The sequence below is a fragment of the Sorex fumeus genome, unplaced genomic scaffold (genome assembly GCF_029834395.1).
Source record: "Sorex fumeus unplaced genomic scaffold, SorFum_2.1 ptg000010l, whole genome shotgun sequence".
Classification (NCBI taxonomy): Eukaryota; Metazoa; Chordata; class Mammalia; order Eulipotyphla; family Soricidae; genus Sorex; species Sorex fumeus.
Window position 1 is genome coordinate 40,454,319 of NW_026606067.1, and position 21,619 is coordinate 40,475,937.

General features: G+C 38.4%; 1 protein-coding gene across 2 annotated transcripts in view; it reads left to right on the top strand.

The window, feature by feature from the left end:
- Positions 1-21,619, top strand: part of NAALADL2 (N-acetylated alpha-linked acidic dipeptidase like 2) — a 1,034,250-nt gene that overhangs the window by 974,604 nt on the left and 38,027 nt on the right. For both annotated transcript variants that reach the window (XM_056110705.1, XM_056110706.1), the window contains exon 13: positions 19,976-20,174. In XM_056110705.1, coding sequence (XP_055966680.1) covers positions 19,976-20,174 — 199 coding nt within the window. The remainder of the gene's footprint in view (positions 1-19,975; positions 20,175-21,619) is intronic.

Sequence of the window (21,619 nt, forward strand, 5' to 3'; positions counted from 1 at the left end):
CACAGGGTGGTAGGATTGAAAGTGGGAATATTTGTGTGCCTGAAACCCTAATGGAAACAACTTTGCCTTGTTTTATTTTGGGAGCTGCACGTAATGTTGCTCAGGGCTTACTTCTGGCTGTACACACAGGGATCACTCCTGCCTGGATTTGTGAGATCATGTGTTGGTTCTGGGAATCAGACTTGGGTCCACAGAGTGGAAGAAAAGAGCTAGACCTGCTTAATATCCCTCCAGCCCAATTCTCAACATCGTTGTAATTCACAGTGTCTAAAAGAAGGTTCTAATATGTCCTTTTCGTTTATCTTCCTCTTATCCTTATCACGCATTTATACCATATCAATATCAGTAAGGATTTATTTGTTTTCCATTTCTATCAACTACTTCTAGGACATTTTATTCTAGGATATCTGTGGATGATGATATACAGTCCAAGTGTGTTACCTTAAGAACACTCTGAGATGGGGAGGGGAGGCCCGAGGATCCACTGAGAAGCAGGGTGCTGTTCCCTGTACCGAGCCCCTTACATAACCTGGAGTGTGTGACCTTCAGACCTTTTCACTTGTACTTCATGCAAAATGTCTCGTGTGAGGGCTACAAGTCAGAGGGCAGTGCAGCCCAGGAGCCACAGGGAGGTACCTTTGGAGTAGGGAGGAGTTCATGCACCCCCCCCTTTTCCCCAGAAGGGCTGGACGCAGGTTAGTTTTGGGGGTTGGGGGCTCCTGCACTTTGCCACAGGCATGGGGAGAGCCTATTCCCTGCCCCGCCCCTGACCTTCTGACTTGGGTTGTACTTTCTAAGAAGGTGATTCCCTAGCCTCGTCCTGTGCCCCAAACAAGACGTGTTGATCATGTGCAATATTTCTTACTGTGCCGAGAAGCCACAATGACGGAGATTAAAGCTGTTTAACACACACACACAGACACACACACACACACACACACACACACACACACAATAATGACTTAGAAGTTCTTTTTCCAGCAAGGACTTTTTTTTGCACCTGTATTTGGTTATGTTTACTTGTTTTATTTATTTTTATTTAGTTTTCCTTTTTGTTCTTTAGAAAGTGCACTTGCTACTGTGTTTTACGCTTTGCAGAAAAGGAGGAGCTTATTATGTACATTACATAGATAACCATCATAAAGGAATAACTCTCATGCGCAGAAAGGAAATGCAGAGTATGCTGGCAAAAACTCCTCTTGTGTAATAGAATTACAAGAGTGCTGCAGGTTGTTTTTCTTAGTCCTTATTTTCTATGATAAATGCATGCCATCTGTGTGATAAAGACAAATTTGACTTTTCAAAAAAAATAAATAAAACAAAACCAACAAAAATACTAGTGAAAATGTCATTTGAAATGTCACACAATATTCTTGAACAATTAGGTTTCCTTCAAAAACTACATAAATATCTATTAGCGTTAGAGTTACCATATGAGCATTTTAAGTAAAGTATGTTACTTTTGAAGGTCAGTAAAAGAACTAATGGGTCATTGTGAGAATTATATTAGTCCTTTGTTTTAATGTTTTGTGTGTAGACAGTTAGGGTTCTTTTTTTTTTCCTTTTTGGGTCACACACAGCAATGCTCAGGGGTTACTCTTGGCTCTTCACTCAGGTATTACTCTTGGCGGCACTTGGGGGACCATATCAGATATCCAGGATTGAACCCGGGTCAGTCCCATGCAAGACAAATGCCCTACCCACTGTACTATCGCTCTGACCCCAGTTAGGGTCCTTTGAAAACAATATATAAATTAGAATATGCTTAGAGAATCACATATATACCAAAAGATTTTGCAAATGGACTTTACTAAATAAATTTTAACTTATCAAACAACTTACATAACAGATATTTATTGAGCATCTACTTTCCGTTATAGTTCTAAACCAAGTCACCAAAATACGAAACAAAACTCAGCTGCTAAATAGATATAAATAAGTAAAATATACATACTTAATAACGTACACACATAGAAGAATTTTTCATTCTAAATGACACAGCTGATCTAGGTGAAGTGGGGAGAATTAGAGCTTTTTTTGAGAGTGCTGTCACCTTCTTGCTTGACCTGTCTTAGTCTCCCTGGCTATTGCTCTTGGTGTTTAGACTGGTTGAGTCTTTCATAAGCACCTTCCTAGAATAGACAAAAACATTCCACCAGCTCAGTTTTAGCTGTCAATATATACCTCAAATACATTTGATATTCACTGTCACTGTCACTGTCCTCCCGTTGTTCATCGATTTGCTCGAGTGGGCCCAGTAACGTCTCCATTGGAGACTTTGTTGTTACTGTGTTCGGCATATCGAATACGTCACGGGGAGCTTGCCAGGCTCTGCCGTGTGGGCGAAATACTCTCGGTAGCTTGCCGGGCTCTCCGAGAGGGGCGGAGCAATCGAACCCGGCTCAGTCGGGCTGGCTGCATGCAAGGCAAACGCCCTACCACTGTGTTATTGCTCCAGCCCATTTGATATACATAAGATGGGAATTCGTTTCCAGCTCTAGCTTCTAAAACGTGTGTGTGAAGAGAGAGAGGGGAGAGAGAGAGACAGAGAGAGAAGAAGGGAGAGAGAGAGTAGAGAGAGGCCGAGCAACAGAAAACAAGAAAACAAGAGCAAGAAAGAGAGAGAGAATGAGAGAATATGGTTTTCTCCAGAGGGAAGAGAGTGCAGAATATCATCTACCAAACTGCCTTGACCTAGAATTCTCTTATAATAATTAATTAGGAATGTTTAGTGGTTCAACTTCTTTTTTTTTTAATTTTTATTAGTGAGACACCATGAGGTACAGTTGTAGATGTACAAATTTTTCTGCTTGGGTTTCAAATATACAATGATCAAGTACCCATCCCTCCACCAGTGGCCATTTTTCAACACCATGGATCCCAGTATCCCTCCCACCCCCTATTCCCCCCATCCCACCCTGCCTCTGTGGCAGGGCATTCCCTTTTGTTCTCTCTCTCCTTTTGGGTGTTGTGGTCTGCAAAAGAGGCATTGAGCGGCAATCATGTTCAGTCTATAGTCTACTTTCAGCATGCTTCTCCCATTCTGGGAGGATCCTCCCAACACCCTTTACTTGGTGCTCCCTTCTCCATCTGAGCTTCCTTTTTCCCTAGCACATGTGGCTGGCCTCCAAGCCATGGAGCAAAACTCCTGGTACTAATCTCGGCCACTCTTGGGTGTTAGTCTCCTATTTTGTTACTTTATATTCCTCAGATGAGTGCAATCTTTCTGTGTCTATCCCGCTCTTTCTGACTTGTTTCACTTAACATGATACTTTGTGGTTCAACTTCTTTGGAAGCAATATTGTTATTTCTCAAGAATCTAAAAATTGAGCTGCAGATAACCCAGCATCTTCACTTTCATCTTCTTGTCATCTATTTCAAGAATGCCCAAAATAATTTTTGAAAAATCTTTGAAATACTTCTTGAATACTCTATAAAACAAAGTATTTAAAAATACCTCTATGCTTCAATGTCCTTTGCAATACTATCCACAATAGCCAATATCTGGAAACAGCTCAAGTGCCCAGAAACGAATGACTGGAAAAAGAAATTGTGTTATATATTATGCCTAGTTATAAGGAAAGATTAAATCACTCAAGCTGCTGCTAAACGGATGGAACTAAGAAGGCTTCGTGGTGGCAAAAGCCAGCGAGAAGGAGAGGGAAAGCTCCAGAATGAAGTCTCTCATGTGTGTGGCATGAAGCAACAAGGACAGTAAAGGGGAAGCAGGGCCAGAGACAGAAGACCCGATTTTTGGGGAAGAGTCAGAAAAAAACTGACTACAGGTGTTCAGAGAAAATGTGTTCATCATGGTGATAAATTTGGGATATGGTGTTGATATTAAGAATGGATCCAAAGATTTTGCTCCATGGCTTGGAGGCCAGCCACACATGCTAGGGGAAATGGCAGCTCAGATAGAGAAGGGAGCACCAAGTAAAGGGTGTTGGGAGGATCTTGCCATGGTGGGAGATTCATGTTGAAAGTTGACTATAGACCAAACATGATTGCCACTCAATACCTCTCTTGCAAACCACAGCACCCAAAAGGAGAGAGAGAACAGAAGGGAATGTCCTGCCACAGAGGCAGGGTGGGATGGGGGGCATGGAGGGGTGGGAGGGATACTGGGATCTGTGGTGGTGGAAAATGGGCACTGGTGGAGATATGGGTACTTGATTATTGTATAATTGAAACCCAAGCACAAAATTTGTAAATCTACAATTGCACCTCATGGTGTCTCACTAATAAAAAATAAAAAATAAATAAGTAAAGCATTCCAAAAAAAAAAATGGATCTGAAGGACTACATTTTTTTTTTTGGATTTTGAAGAGAATGATTAGTGAACAGTCAAGATTTGATTCAAGGAAACCCAGGAAAAAATGCAGAATTGATTTTCATGAATAAAGATTGTATACGGTGTAGAACTTTGCCTTAGGTCAGAACAATATAATGCATTTATGAAAATTTAAAGAAAAGTAGAAATATAACAGATAAGGGAATATGTTGGTGGGAGTTCTTGATAGTCCCTTTAGAGATGAAGACATTAAAACCGTGGGAAAGTGAATGAGCTACAGAAATGTAGCACAATAATGGGGAGAGTTTTCACAGGAGGTGCTGGGGTCCCACAAGCCATTCTCAGCCAACAAGGCCTGTATTTGACTGCAAGAGCCCAAGGATGTGATGCTGATCATATCCAGAGGGTTCAGGGATACCAGGCCCATCCCGGTGCTGCTACAGACCTCGAGGTCCACACGCAGCCGTGCCCGGGAGACCATGTTATGAAACTGTACTATCTTTCACCCCCAGGAACATATATTTTAATAAGATAATCAAACATGAATGAGAAGTTTTCTCATTCTCCAACTGGGAGCTCTGGTGCTCATGAAGAAATAAGAATAAGCATGATTAGGGTTTTGCTGAGAAAGGGATCATAAACTAGATGAAGAAAACTGAACATGTATACAAAGAAGCTCTCCTTGTAACTTAGTCATTTATCTGGGTAAATGACTGAGTCAGAATGTGATAGAAGTAAGATGAGCATAATTAAAGAGGCTTAAGAGAAAGTCTATCTTGGTGAAGTTAAAGAACAGAGAATGCAGTGAGCCAAAAAGACTTAAATTTGCTAGCAACCATTGGTACCACTGACATGTTATTATTTAGAAAAATGAAGACATGTTGGCTTATGATGAGAATGCCTGAAAAAAAAAATAGTATTATTGTGTAATGTTTCTAAATATAAAGTTTTTAAAATGTAGAAGTAGGTAATGAAATTACCAAGACAGGAGAAATTATTCTAAGAGGAGTGGCTGAAATTATTGCTATAATGCTCAAAGAATGAGTATTGACCTACAGATAAATTGTTTGCTCTTCTCAGCCAGTGGTAATGTGGTCTGGGTAAACTGAACACTTCTGAGAGGGAATGGAATGAAATGTAACAATGGAACATGTGCCATGAGGGAGAAGCAGGTTTCAATTATAGCAATAACTTGTACATTGTACATGTAGCACATAGCACTGCACTGTATCACTGTCCTGCCGTTGTTCATCGATTTGCTTGAGCAGGCACCGGTAACGTCTCCATTGTGAGACTTGTTACTCTTTTTGGCATATCGAATACACCATGGGGAGCTTGCCAGGCTCTGCTGTGTGGGCGGGATGCTCTCGGTAGCTTGCCAGGCTCTCCGAGAGGGACAGAGGTATTGAACCAGGGTTAGCCGCAAGCAAGGCAAACACCCTACCCACTGTGCTATCACTCCAGCCATAAGTTATACAAAATATTTTGAGGATAGTTTATATAAAAAATCCTTTCCTTACCTAAGTAGAGAGGGAGAAAGAGAGAAAGAGACATAGGGAGAGAAAGAGATAGAGAGAGAGAGAGAGAAAGAGAGAGAGAGAGAGAGAGAGAGAGAGAAAAGAGAGGAGAAGCAAGCAGTTGGATAACACCTCTATGCTAGGAGTTTAGGTTTATTGAGTAACAATAATTGAGTAACACCCTTCACAATGCTCTCAAAACACTCCCATTTCCTCAGCATTAATCTTTCGATAGCACAGCGGGTAGGGCGTTCGCCTTACAAGCGGCCAACATGGCCGACCCGAGTTCGATTCCTCCGCCCCTCTCGGAGAGCCCGGCAAGCTACCGAGATTATCTCGCCCGCCCGGCAGAGCCTGGCAAGCTCCCCGTGACGTATTCGATATGCCAGACACAGTAACAACAAAGTCTCCAATGGAGACATTACTGGGCCCGCTCGAGCAAATCGACGATCAACGGGAGGGCCTTTACCTTTACCTTTACCTTTTCCTCTGTGTTCAGCTTCCCCTATCTGTTAATCACTTCTATCTCCAAATCAGATCCTGTTGCTTATAAAGTCGAATTCTTCTAGGACTTGAGATTTTGTGTTGCAAGTGAAACATTGCTTTTCTCTCTCCTTTCTGTCCTTTGCATAGTTTACTTTAGAGCAACACATTTTTGCATAGAAACAGGAAGACATGCTATGCTTTTGTAACTTGGGGGTTAATTGACTCTGAATAATATTTACTCCTGAGCATCTGTCATATTTACTCCACTTAAAGCCTCAGTCGCTCTTAGTTGGGAGCATCCCAAAAGGAGGGTTCCAAAGAAGGTTCTTGGATGGACACAGGGCAAGCTGTGAGCTACCCTGATGACATCAATGAAAATGGATTGCACCATAAGGCTTATAAGTTAAGAGCATTGTCAGGAACCCAAAATAAGCAACTGAATAAGGACCCTGCTGGGGTTAGGAAGGACTAATCTCTTCTGAGAGCTATAGTCTGAGAAATATGAGGAGAAATCCCCAGAAGAGCCACCCTTTAAACTTAAGATAAGTATTACTGTGTCCATATAAAATGCTAGAAATATTATTTAGAAGAAATATGACAGTTTAAATCAATAAAGACTAAGGAAAGAAGAAATATGCAGATGGCAGATGGTATTCTGCCCTTGGGTGGATCTCCTAGCAGGGTAAGAGTTTGTCCTAAAAGATCCTGCCCCTGAGGGAAGGGCTTTTCATATGTAGATTGGGCTACCTCTCCTGTGTGTGTAATGGCTACCTCCAACCTTTGAGGTTGGGCTCTTAACTAATACAGGGAGAGTGAAACAGGATGGGCAGTGGCTTATGGCTGAGGTGGGGAAGTGGCTTATGGCCACAGAATGTACACAGTGCCTGCCCAAACATTTTGAACTCATATTAGGGTATCGGGTGGGATGCTGGTGATATTGGTGTTGGAAAAATACACTAGTGATGGGGATGGGTGTTGGAACATTGTATTACTGAGAACTGATTATTAAAGATTTGTAACTGTGCATCTCATAGTGATTTAATATTTTTTAAAACAGTCTTTCTTTAATAATTATATCTGAAATCATGTGAAAAGTAGTGGGGAAAAATGCAGTGATTTTTCAAAGAATTCCAGCATAGACCAGACACAACTTTTTAAATATGCCTCTCCCTAAAATCTCAGACTCTCAACTGGATGAACAGAGAACATTTTGGCTTCCTGCTGTTCTGTGGGAAAATGTTTCTTGCTCTGGTAAAGAACTTTTCTTTTGGCTGTTGGTTATTTTTGGCTTTTATTTTCTTTTGATGTGAAAGCCCTTGAAACTTTCTGTTTATTTCCACTCACAAAGATATTGCCTGACTTGGGATGTAAACATACTAAAACAAAACAAAAATAAAGCTAAAAGTAACAACAAGCACACACACACACAAGAGAAATGTTTTTAACTATGATCTGTGCACAAATATTAGGTCAAAGTGATATGAATTATTATCAATAAGCCTATATAAGTTTTATTTGAAACACAAACCTTGAAACACAAATGTTTTCTTTGTATCATAATCAATCAATGACCATTAAAATGTTTATTGTTAGCAGTTTTATCTGTTCTTTTTTAATGCTTTGCTTATAACCTTATCACTGTCGCCCCTGCGGCAAAATATGCCAAACACAGTAACAACAAGTCTCACGATGGAGACGTTACTGGGCCCGCTCGAGCAAACTGATGAACAACGGGAGAACCATGACCGTGACCGTGCTTATAACCTTACTTTAAAATAAAATTAATGTACTAATGTGTGAATGATAGACAATACTTATCAACAACTAAATAAATATTCCCATTTTATTTGCATTGCCAAACGACTCTATTAGCTGAACAGAATTTCCTATTATATTAAATGAAACAGATAATTTACTGCTTAATAAAAGCTTTAATTGTAAATATGCATGTTTTATTTTGCTAGGGTAGTAATGATTAGTCTTAACTTTCTGATTAGTTATTTTTTTTAATGACCTTCAAGTCTGAGGTATAAAATATTGTTTCCCCTTACTGCAAAGAGTTTAAGTATGAAGGTCTCTGAAACCCAATTGCATTTTCAGCAGTGTAATTTTTACCTCTTGACAACCGGCCATCTTATTTATTTATTACTATAGTTTACAGTAACAGCAGACCATTCTCTACCGTTCTCAGAACTACTAGAAAGAGGGATAGTTTACCAGTGAATAATTTGTTTGAGTTGATTTATTGGATGGTTCTTTAAAGCTCATTTTGACTGAGTGACCTTGGCTCCTAATATTTGGTCAATGCCAAACAAATAATAGTTAGAGAACGAATATTTATATGTGGTGCATTGAGATAAACTGTAATAGAGAGTGATAGGATAACTGGTACAATTTAGGTGTACTTGTGACAAATAAAAGTATGAAAAAATTATACATTCAAGGCAATAGTCCAGGTCATGGGGATGGAGAAGAGCATTAAGAATAAAGTACCACGACACCCTTAAATTTGGAAGCAAACTTGGGAGTAGGAACTTAATCTATTTAAGTACTTAACCTTCTTAATGCTTTCACACTTCATCCAGGTTGTTATGTTTTTCATTTGTTTAGTTATTTTTGTGATGCCAGTGATTAACGCCCTGGCCTCACATATGATATTCCAGATTTTTTATCTATTTTTAAATGTATAAAACAAATCCCTGAGGCCAGAGAGGAAAAGAGAGGAAGAGAGAGAATACAGGAGCTGGCATTGCATATGTTTATTGCTGGTTCAATTCCTGGAACTAAAAGTGACCCCTGAACAGAGGCAGAGGTAAGCTCTAGGCACAGTAGGGTGTTGAAAAAAACCTCCACCCTCCCCCAAAAAAGCAGACCTCAAAATAATTCCCATCCAATTCTTGCTGTTTAGTATCTGCTGTTTGTTTTACATCTGCTAGTTTTCTTTTTATTTGTCAGAATCTGGAATGCTAATTATTTACCATTATAAAAGCTACAAATGACCAAATAAAGTCAAAGTCATTTCCATTTTATCTGATTATGATACATTTGTTTAGTGCAAGCCAGACTCTGTGGGAAGCTTAATTTTTGAACTACGTGGCTTATTGCCACTTCCTGATTATCTCATTAAATATAAAATGGTTGTTGGCAGCATTGTTTCCTGTTCTTTGAAAAACTGACTTTGCTGATTTGATCTGACTCTTTTCTTTCTTTATTAGCTCTGATAATTCATTAGTGTCGATCACTTCATTTTAGAAGTAGGGATTGTATTTTAAGGAGGTGATGCTGAGGCCAGTACCCCATGTACTATCTGATTTTTAGTTTTATATTATCAAATGTCACTTTGGTTCCTTTATACAAGCACACATGTTTGAAACGCATCTAATGTCTTTTGTGTTCTCTTTAATCTACAATTAACTTTGCTGATAGAAAAAAATAAAGTATGTCTTGTGTGAATTATAAGGAAAAAAGTTTGTTGTGTGAACTATGGAGTTCTTGGTTTCAGCTTGTATGTCACTAGTCGTGATTTTAATTAACACCAACTCCAGCCCTTGATTTTCCTCTAGATACTAAAGAAGGAATACACAGAGAAGTTAACCCCATGCTCTCTCTAAGAAATACAAAGTAGTTTCTATTAAGAGCAAGCAATTCCAGCAAAGTATTTTGTTCCCATGGAAATTCTGAATCATGCTAGACATCTAGTAGTTTGATACAAACTAACATTTTCAAGGACTGAAATTTTTGTATGATGGGGATTTAGAGTCAGATGCAGTCTCTGTGAAATGTATTAGCTTGTTTGCTTACATTGATAGAGAAATTTGATAAAAAGACTAACTTCTGGATATGAATTCCTGTGTAAACTCACACAAGAGGGGCTCAGCACCCACAGCGGCGGTGGCTCTATCTCTCCCACCGCCCACGTTCGGTAGTCTCACCCTTCTCCCCCCCCCCGGAGAGGTCGATGGCGATGGTCAGGCAGAGGCAGGAACGAGGGCCAGGCTGGTAGGTATTAGTCGTAGTTTATTCTGATTCTCTCCTCATCTCTTCTTCTGTCTCTGCCCCCATGCTACTTCATTCTCCTTCTCCATCCCCCTTCATCCTCCTCTTCCTTCTGATCCTCTCTGAACTCTCTTCTTCCTTCTGCCCCAGCCCGCTCCTACAGTACAGTTAAATCCTCTCTCCATGAGGAATTGGGGAAACAATTACACATAGGTGTGGTCACAATCAATAGGGGTAGAAATCAATAGGGGTAGAAATCTTAGCCTCAGGGAAGACCGCTCCTAGGACAGATCCTTCCTCATCAGGAGGACCCACCCTAGAGCATAATCCCATGGGCGTGCCTCTCCTCTCCTTGTCTGACAAGCATATAAGAATATGATATAAATCATTTTGTATGGATACAGTAAGAAATATCTTAAACTTATAGAATTGCTCTCCTAGGGCCATCTTGATCTCAGACTACGGTGCTCAGGCCAGATAGTCTTTCCCACCCCTAGCAGGATCCTAGTCTTGTCGTTACCTTGGATCATGACAGCATTTGTCCATGATCAAACTCTTAACTTATAGTTAAGAATCGTGGCACTTTGGCCTGGCCCATATCGCTGCCAGGGTAGCTCACTGCTTGCCCTGGGTCCATTCAGTCCCTCGTCAGGACCCTGCTTTTGGGATGTTAGGAACTAAGGGCAACTGAGGCTTAAATCGAGAAAGATGCCCGGGAGTGAATAATATTCAAGGCCAATCAAATCCTAAGTTACAAAGCATAATGTTAATGGTCTTCCTGTATCTATACAAAAAGGATATTACTTTAAAGTAAACTGTTCATAAGGCATAAGGAGAGGAAAAAGGCAATATTTCACTCATACATATAAAATCATAGATTTCTGGGAAACTGAGCTTACAAATTAACAAAGTCTGATTAAGGAGAAAGCTGATTAACTGGGTGGGAAGGAGAGCATAGGGAAGACTGTTTACATGTTTACATGTAAACACAATGGAAGTGGAAGTGCTTCTGGAGCACTGTGATGGGTGTAACCAGATTGATGGGTGTAACCAGATTAATGGGTGTAACCAGATAAAACCTAAGCTTCTTGAAGGACAAAGCAATGTTACCCAACAAATTCCCTTAGAGAATGCTTATAATCACCCCTCCTTATTTTTTGTATGGATTCTTACTATGCAATTTTATTATTAAAGGTTGTATTTTATTCACTGCTATTACTTGTCTAGTTCAAAAAATAATTTGTTGTAGATAGGTTGTAACAAAATCTTACTGTTTCTCATGGTTAGAATTTATTTCCCAAAACTATTACTTCTTTTTTCAATTTGTATTTTTATTGAATGTGTCCCTTGCTTATTATCCTTACCGTTATGTTCCCTTGTTATTCTGATGCTTTATTTTCAAACATCTCTTATTGCTTTTTCTGCTATCTGACCAGATATTCTTTACATTTCTTCTACTCTCACTTACTTTGAGTATTTTATTTGAACTTGTTTCACATTTCCCCACATTAAATGCAATATGTTTGAAACCGCTAATCATTTTCTCTACTTTTCCATCCTACTCAGTGCCTATTGTCACGATCACGATCATCCTGTTGTTCATCGATTGCCTCGAGCGGGCCCCAGTAACGTCTCCTTCGTCCTAGCTCTGATTTTTTAAAAAGTGCCACGCTCAAGGCTCTTTCAGGGTTAGGAGAATGAGACCCATCATTGTTACTGGTACTTGGCATATTGGGTACGCCACGGGGAGTTTGCCAGACTCTGCCGTGTGGGCACGTAACATTCAGTAACCTGCCAATCGCCTACTGTATTATCAATTATTCCTGATACTTTATTAGCAGAGCAGATAGGGTGTTTGTCTTGCACGTGGCTGACCCGGGTTCGATTCCTCCATTCCTCTCAGAGACTCTGGCAAGCTACCGAGAGTATCCCACCTGCACGGCAGAGCCTGTCAAGCTCCTCGTGGCGAATTCAATATGCCCAAAACAGTAATAGTAAGTCTTACAATGGAGGCGTTACTGGTGCCTACTCGAGCAAATCGATGAACAATGGGAGGATGGTGCTAGTGCTAGTGCTACTTTATTTTATGATAAAACTTCATGTCCATAACAGAATGACACTAGAAACTCCAGGGTGATTCAGAGAAACATTCTGGTGCTGGCCTGAACACCCTTGTGACTAGTCTACAAGTACTGGTTTCTGATTAAGGCTTCTGTTTTCTTATCCTTTAGGAAAGGAGAAATGGGGAAACTTAACATTTTCCACCTAACATGACAAGTTTTATCTTTTCTAATATTGAATTTACCTCTTAACTCTTTGGGCAATCTTCAGTAAGACAGCAGAAAATACCCTTACTCTCCTGTGGATAACTTTGATTCTAGCCTCTTTTTAGTTTTCTTTCAGTGTCTTCGTTTAGCCAAAATAAAATTAAATTTATGTACTGATGAATACACAACTTTCTGCTTCAGAGGAGAGAAACCATATAAATTTAATTCATCACAAAAGCTGTGCTTACTTTTAAAAAGCAGCCAATTACCAGATCATGTGGCTGCAAATAGAATCCTGTGGTAGAATTTTAGGACAAAAATAATATCCCCTGTTTCAGATCAGAAAAATTATGAGGAGATCCTTTGTAGACAATGTGTGAAGTATGTCTATATTTCACCTCATTTGGCTATCTGGATCATTTGCTAATATTTAGATGTCATATTAAGAATGTGTTTGTGTTCTCCGACTTTCCCTCCCTCTCTCCTTCCCTCCCTTCCTTCCTTCCCTCCTTCCTTCCTTCCTTCCTTCCTTCCTTCCTTCCTTCCTTCCTTCCTTCCTTCTTTCCTTCCCCAAATTCTTCAAAATATATCACTTTAACATCTTTGCAAATATATTTTCTATTTCATTGTTTAGACATACTTATATACTATCTTCAGTCATATTATCTTCGACTAGTATGATTATATGCATTGTTTGCATTGTAAATAAATATTATTTATTGTAGTTTAATAGTGAAGTAACTCCCACATCTATTTTTCTATCTGATTGTTTTGTCCATTTAACTTTTTTAAATAACCAGCTGAGATGATTCATTGTGATTCATACTAAAGAAGGCACAAAGAATAGAAAATGTAGGATTATAGAGGAATGTTGTTTTTGCTGGCTGAAATCATATTGACAATTTCTTTTCTCCATTTTAGTGATGCCGCAGATATTTTAAAGATGATATTAAGTAACACACATTTTCCCCCAAATATAATCTTCTATTTTGCTTAAAATGACTGTATTATGTGGAACATGAATCATAGCTCATCTTGTCACTATAAATCAATGAAGTCTGAGCTGTGATTTTGCAATTGTTATCACCTTTAAAACTGTGATAAACCCAATTGTAGAAGTATATGTTTTGTGAAATACTACAATATTAAAGACTAAATATCTTTGATATGAAAATGAACCTTTAGACTATAACCAATGCATTTCACTCTTAATTTAAATTGAAATCGAGTGGGTCCTTAAAATTACAGCTACAAAATAGAATCAAAAGATAGAAAGTAGAAAGAGACAAAATTTATAACTTTGGGGATTGTGAAACTCAGAAGAGGGAACACTAATAGATAACAAAATCATAATTTATATATACTTTTGTTTTTTAAATTGTTATATTATGATTATAGTTTAGGTTACATGGTTAACATTTATGGCATTGATTTGTAAAGTTTCTGTGCCCACCACCAAAGTGCCAAAGATCTTCCACCACTCGTCCTAGGTCACCTTCATTCCCCCATCCTTCCTCCAATTACTTGGTAATCTGAGTTTTGTAATCCAATACCAAGAGTTTCTCATTTTTTATTGTCTATTCACGTCTTTTGTTATTCTTTGTGCCACAGATGAGTGAGGCTGTAATTATTTCTCCTTTTTCTCCTTATTTCACTGAACACAGTGTCCTGTTTCATCCACATTGCTATGCACTGCATGAATTCACCTTTTTTTAGAGCTGCATAGTATTCCATGATACATACATACATACATACATACATACATACCTATGATAACTTTTAAAAAATATTCATCCAATAGTTAGGGTTTCCAAATTTTGACCAGTGTACTAAGACTACAATGAATATATGTCTGCATATATCATTCCAAATCACTGTTTATAGATTGTGGGAGTATATGCTAAGAAGTGAACTCAGTGGTCCATTCAAGAACTCTGTTCTTACTCTTTTCAGGATTCAACATATTGTTTTTATAGAGTCTGAACCAGATGACACACCCAACCAACAATGAATAAGAACTCTGTCATTTTTTATTTTTTTTACTACATAACTGCCATCAGCCTGGGTTTGATTCCTCCACCCCTCTCAGAGAGCCCAGCAAGCTACAGAGAGTATCTCAACCGCATTACAGAGCCTGACAAGCTCCCCATGATATATTCGATATGCTAAAAACAGTAACAAGTCTCACAATGGAGACGTTACTGGTGCCCACTCGAGCAAATCGATGAACAACTGGAGGACAGTGCTACAGTGCTACCTGACATCAATTGTTGTTGTTTTCAATCTTTTTAATTTATGCCATATCACTGTGGTGAGATCTCATCTGATTGTCATTTTGATTTGAATTTTTTTAGACTAGCTATTGATGAACTCTCTTTCTTATGCTTAATATAGTAAGTAATACAGTAATCTGCTTCTGTGTCCTCTTCAGGGCAGTGCCTGTTTATTTCACCTCATCATGTTTTGATGGAGTTATATTTTTTACTTTGTTTTATGAATGTTTTATATATATGGGATTTTAGCACTCTATCTTCTATGTGATATGAAAATATGTTCTATTCAGTAGACTATTTTTTAAATTTTATCTTTGATTTCTTTTGCCATGTAAAATCTATTTTTGGTTTCATCACCAATGGAGTCAAATTATTCAAGGCATAGCTACACACACATACACGTGCGCGCGCACACACACACACACACACACACACACACACACACACATATATTCAGGAGGGTTCTGCCCATGTAACTTAATGTATTTTATGTTTTCTGGTATAGCCTTGAATTTTTAAATCTACTTTTCATTATATTTTATTATATTTTTATTTCATGTGAGATACAGATACAGTTTCCTTCCTTCCTTCCTTCCTTCCTTCCTTCCTTCCTTCCTTCCTTCCTTCCTTCCTTCCCCAATTTCTTCTTCTCTTCCTTCTTCCTCCCTCCCCTCCCTTTCTTTCTTTCTTTCTTTCTTTCTTTCTTTCTTTCTTTCTTTCTTTCTTTCTTTCTTTCTTTCTTTCCCTTGCATGTGACTATTCAGTTTCCAAGCACCATTTGTTGCATAGGCTTTCCTGATACACTTTATGCTACCAGCCCTCAAATGAACTAGTAGGATTTTGGGGAATTTATTTGAATTTAAGTAGTTGAAGGAGACTGTTTCTTACCTATGTATAAATGACAATATTAATAAGTCTTCCCTTTCTTTTATCTTATTCTTCACCTTTCTAGAGGACAAATCTGTATCTAATTTATACCCTTTTATTTACCAAGTTTTGTTGTTATTACAAGATCCTTGGCCTTTAGTTTGCATGTACATATCACTTCAAGATACATACATCAACCTTCTCTGAGACAAATATCTAGCGCATAGTTCATTTTTGAGGAGTGGAGATAACACTGACCTATTATTTATTATACCAGACTGTAAGATCCTCAGTTAGTCTTCTCTCTGACAATTATTATAACTGAAATGAAGTCCAGTTTTCTTACTTTTTGTGTATTACTTGCAGGATAGATTTTAATTCAATGTCCTTAATTTTACTAATTATTTGAACTAAACAGTTTTAACATTTTTCCGTTTGCAACAATTATTAGAAATAATGGAAAGGAAATAGCCTTTCTTTATCCTCATTTTGCAAAAGCATCTTCTCTGATTAAATATGGTAATATGATAATATAAAGTTCACAAATCAATATTAATTTAAAAAACTTTTAATAAATGACCATACCACATATCAAGTATTGTGTTAATATATGAATAAAAAAAGATAGAAAAAAGTATTTACCAATGCTGGGAGTGCTTTTTGGTCAATGAAAGTAGAAAGACAAATAATATAAAGGTGATTATTAGAGGCTATGATATTAAAATCAAAGTAACAATTCACAGCAAGTTTCATGCTATTGTATAACAGTTATAGATTTTGATGCTGGGGAAGTGACAATTAATAAAAAAGAAAAGTACCTTCTCTCACAGAGGTGACATCCTCGTTAAGATCCCAAGCTTTAGGAAGTAACCATATAAGGTTACCAGAACTTTACCTAGAGAAAGTGGCATTACTCAGTGGGTTTTATTTAAAGAAATAAGTAAGTCCTGAATGATATATAAATGACTAATCTAAATCTTTGTACTATAGATTATGTGTCAAAATTATTGTGTGAACATAGAACTTTTTAATGTGCAACTTTCTACAACTGAAGTAACAGGTAATTTTCTGGGTGGCAGAGTTCCATTATCATGGTCCTTTCTGAACCAACCAGTCAAGCTGTCAATTCTTTACATCTGCACTGTCATAAAGGATAAATTTATTTAAAGCTAAACAAGGTACGGGTACAATTTATCTCACTTTACTCAGTAGTTATGTCTTCAATTTTCTAGATCAGATCATTTTTCTTAATTGTAAGATACACAAGTATTTTTTTTAATGTAGGAGTACTGCTATTAATCAGCCACTGATTAGCTGATTGAATTGGGCATGAACGCCACCTTATTTTTTTTTCATTTTTTTATAATTTTATTTATTGAATAACCATAAGAGCAGTTACAAAGCTTCCAGGTTCAAGTCTCGGTCATACAATGAAACACCCGTAACTTTCACCAGTGCCCATTCTCCAACACCAAAAACCCCAGTATACTCCCATTCCACACCCTCCCCCATACCTCTGGGGGAGATGATTTCCACATAACTCTCTCTCTACTTTGATCACATTCAATATTTTGACACCAGACCCAACAATATTATTTAAGAATAACATATGATGTCATGTGGCTGCAGTAGTAGCAATGCGATTTTGAAATTCCTAAATTTTAACACTTAAATCTGAAGGGATTTCTACCAAAACCTGCTGGGTTCCGAGATTTGTTCCTGAATCTCTTGGATCATGGCCGTTAAGCAGCTTTATCAGGAGCCAGAGAGGCCGTTCATGGGCGGTGACTTGGTGTCTCGTTGGGATAGGGAGGAAAGGGCCGGCTCCAGCCCCATTCCATGAGACCCCGCACGTCTCATCACTGAGGGCCCAAACCTGACTGTCCAGTGGCCTCTGGAGGATGGCAGCCACCGAGCTGCCAAGGTAGAGCAGGCGGAGGGATGGCACCCTTTCCCCCCTGGGCTGGCCTGGTGGAACTGGATGCATTTCTGCCAAAAGCCACTGGGTTCCAAGATTTGTTTCTGAGTCTCTGGGATCATAACTGTTAAGCAGCTTGATCAGGAGCCAGAGAGGCCATTCGTGGGTGGCAACTCAGGGTCTCATTGGGTTGGGGAGGAAAGGTCTGGCTCTAATTTCGAACTTGTTTCTACTTTAATTTCAGCATAATCTACATGTATCTTATCCATTGCATTATTTCCTTATGCAAAAATGTATCCTCTTATCTCTCCATGTATTTACCTTTATTATTTATGATATACCATACATAGATAAAATAGCATTATACTGTAGATTAGAGACATAAAACTGAATTTAAGGTATTTGTCTTGTGTGTGACTGATCCTATTTTGGCCCCAGCTCTATATATGGTCCCACAAGCACCTCTGAAAATGATCCCAAGAACAGAACTAGAAGTAAACTTGAGTACTGCCAGATATGGCCCAATAATAAACAAAACACAAAATAACACTGTAGCTTAGAGGAATATATTTTTTCAGTGAATAAATTATCTCCTTTAAACACGATTTTTATTTTGAAATAAAATAAGACAATAATCATAGAGAACTCTTTGAAATTATCAAAAAATCAAAACCTAGTTAATTCCTACATTTGACTTTAGGTTGTTACATTGAGTCCACAGAGAGATATGAAGAAGTCTGTATCTTTGTAGTCCTCATAAAAGCCACTTTTCTCTAAGTAGTTCTCTTTTATTGTATATTATTTACTCACTAAGTAATTATTGAGTATCAGAACTATGTTGGACTCTAATGAAATTTAAATATAAAATAGTCCAATGAAAATGGGAGACACTGTAGCACTGTGGCACTATCCTCCCATTGTCCATTGGTTTGCTTGAGTGGGCACCAGTAACTTAACATTGTGAGACTTGTTGTTACTGGTTTTCGCATATCGAATATGCCAGGTGGAGATTGCCAAGCTCGCCAGGTGGGTGGAATACTCTCGGTAGCTTGCCAAGCTTTCCAAGAGGGACAGAGGAATCGAACCTGGGTTGGCTCTGTGTGCAACGCAAACACCCTACCTGCTGTGCTATCGCTCCAGCCCCTGCTCAAAACCAATTATATTAAAAGTTGGCAATTCTATGCCAAACATAGCTGTAATTCTTAACTGCTTCTTTTACAACTGCATCACCTTTCCACAATGTTTTCTAAACTTTCACGTGTATGGAATGATTTGATCAACACACTGAATGGAGATCCCAGTACCCTACTCTTTGAAAGAACAAGCCACCTTGGAATCTGCAGTATTACAATGATTGTTATCTTTGGAATCAGTAGCCTTTGAATTTCAGATGGAGAAAGTCTGTTCAAGATATTTCTCCCTTTGCCTGCAGATCCCCAGAGTGAGTTCATGTGACCTCTTCCCAATGAGAGTCCTCATCCTTCCATCTTCCTGACTCAATGACAAGACCTCAGGGCTGCCAGGCTAAAGTGATTTGAAATTATCTTCCTGGTGATAATGATAACTCACTTGGAATAGATGGTATCCTTAAAACGACATCATTCTCAGTACCCTTACACAAAGACTAATTCTAATTGTGGGGATATCTGGAAAATGAGAGAATGTCACTCCTATGGTATGCAAAAGGAATACTTTTTAATCACAGTGTTATATTACTCTAGCACTTGCCACCTTTAGGGAAGCACTCTATAGGCATTGATAATTCATTCATTTCAAGTCTATGAATTGGATGCACTGACTTTTTTGTATCACAAGTGATTATGATTGAAGCTTAATCATTTATTCAATGTCACGTGGCCTCAAAACAGGAGAGCAGGGATTTGAACTCAGGTGAGGTGTCTGCCTCCAAGGTTTCATGGCTATTATAAACACCATGATAATCATATTTTGGGGGTAATTGGGCCACCCACTAGTGTTGTTTTTTGACTGTGTGCTCAGAATTCACTCCCGGTAGTGCTCACAATGCTACAAGCAGTGTCGGGAGTAGAACTTGGGTCCACTGCACACAAGACAAGTTCCTTAGTAATTGTACTGTCACCACCGCCAATCACTATTCTGCTGATGGCTTATTTATTTTTAGTTAGTATTTAGTGGTATTTCATGGTAAATTTTCTAAGTCAGCAAGATCACATTGCTAAATTTTGGCTCATCATTCACTGACTTAATGATTTCACAGTCCTTGCATCTCATCAAAGATTAATCGATATTGAAATTTTCTTGTGACAACATGATTGTAGAATGTTTATTTTGCTGCTTAGAAAATGTCTCCTCTTAGTTGAATTTTTTTTTATCTTTACCAGGTGATCTCCCCAACACTCATCAACTGTTAGCCCTGGCATCACGCCTTTGGGAGAATGCAGAGCTCTTTCAGTCAGATGAGATGCGCCCTGCTAATGATCCCAGTGAGAGAGTTCCTCTCCGCGTCCGAATGCTAAATGACATTCTCAAAGACATGGAGAAAAATTTCCTGGTGCAGAAAGTTCCGGCAGGATTTTACAGGTAGGAATTCAGATTTCAAAAATTTAAATTTTTGTGACCCTCAATTAAATGTCTGTATTTACGTTAGATATCAGTTGTTGTGTGAATATCCATTCTGTCGGAGGTGCTGAGACAAGGAACACAAAAGAAATTTATGTCATGGAGGGCCCAGGTTCTCTCAGATCTGTAGAGAGCCCTGAAATTTCCTTTTATTACCATCCTACAGTTCAATACAGTGAGGTCATCAACAAAGGAGTTACAGGAAGAACATGCAAAGCTGAAAGCTTTTCTGCAGACTGATCCCTAAAATGAACATGCAAAGCTAAAAGCTTTTCTGTATACTGAAAACAAAGTACCTAGGATCTGCATACTGACATCAAACAGGCTAAGTAACCTCCAGAGATCTCTGAGAAAAGGACGACTGACAATTTCAGCTGTTCATCGATTGCCTCGAGCAGGCCCCAGTAACGTCTCCTTCGTCCTAGCCCTGAGATTTTTTAAAAAGTGCCATATTCAAGGCTCTTTCAGGGTTAGGAGAATGAGACCCCTCATTGTTACTGGTATATAACATATTGGGTACACCACGGGCAGTTTGCCAGACTCTGCCGTGTGGGCAGGTTACATTCGTTAGCCTGCCAGGTTGTCCAAAGTAGGAATGAGAAAATAAGATGTCGCGCAGCCGCAAATGCGGCCGCATGCTTCTGGGAGCTGGGTTTTATTATTATTCACTAAGGCAGCCAAAAGAAAAAAGATGTTCAGCCTCATCCAAACTAGTCAGAACACAGGAGAAATCTCGCCCTCTTTCATGGGTCCCCATGTTCCTCCCCTTGTGAGGAGCAGTTTACAAGGGCTCATCCTGGTAGCTCAGTCTAGCCCCAACATAGTTACCTTCTTCAGTCTTAATGGGCACCTTCCACTTAACAACATAAAAATGATTTATTATTGCTGAACATCGAGAACCATCCCTTCCTTAAAAAGAAAAGAAAAGACCTCAAGGCATAAATATAAAGTAAACTTGGTTCAGTAGCATCGAATAGAAAAATGAGCATTTTACATTCAGAGTTATGTAAGAGAAATATGATCACTAAACTGTCGTGTTAATATTTATGGATGATTACTAAAATGTATAAGTTGTCTTGAAAAAAATAACATTTCCTATTGACTAAGGAAAAAATATATCATTCTGTCCATATAACATCTAGATTATCAGTTTAGTGTGAGAAATCACTTTATAAATTATATATGTAAAACTTTAGGAGAGATTTGGATACAGAAACAACCAGGTGATTGGAGATACTTGGTCAGAGATCACAACAGAATAATTTATAAGATAAAATCTATTATTATACTTCAAATAATATGCTGACAATAGTATTAATGTTTATAATCTGATGTACAATTTACCAAATATTTTAATAAAATAATTTTTCATTATGCAGGATCTGTGAGAGTTTTTAGAGGACTAT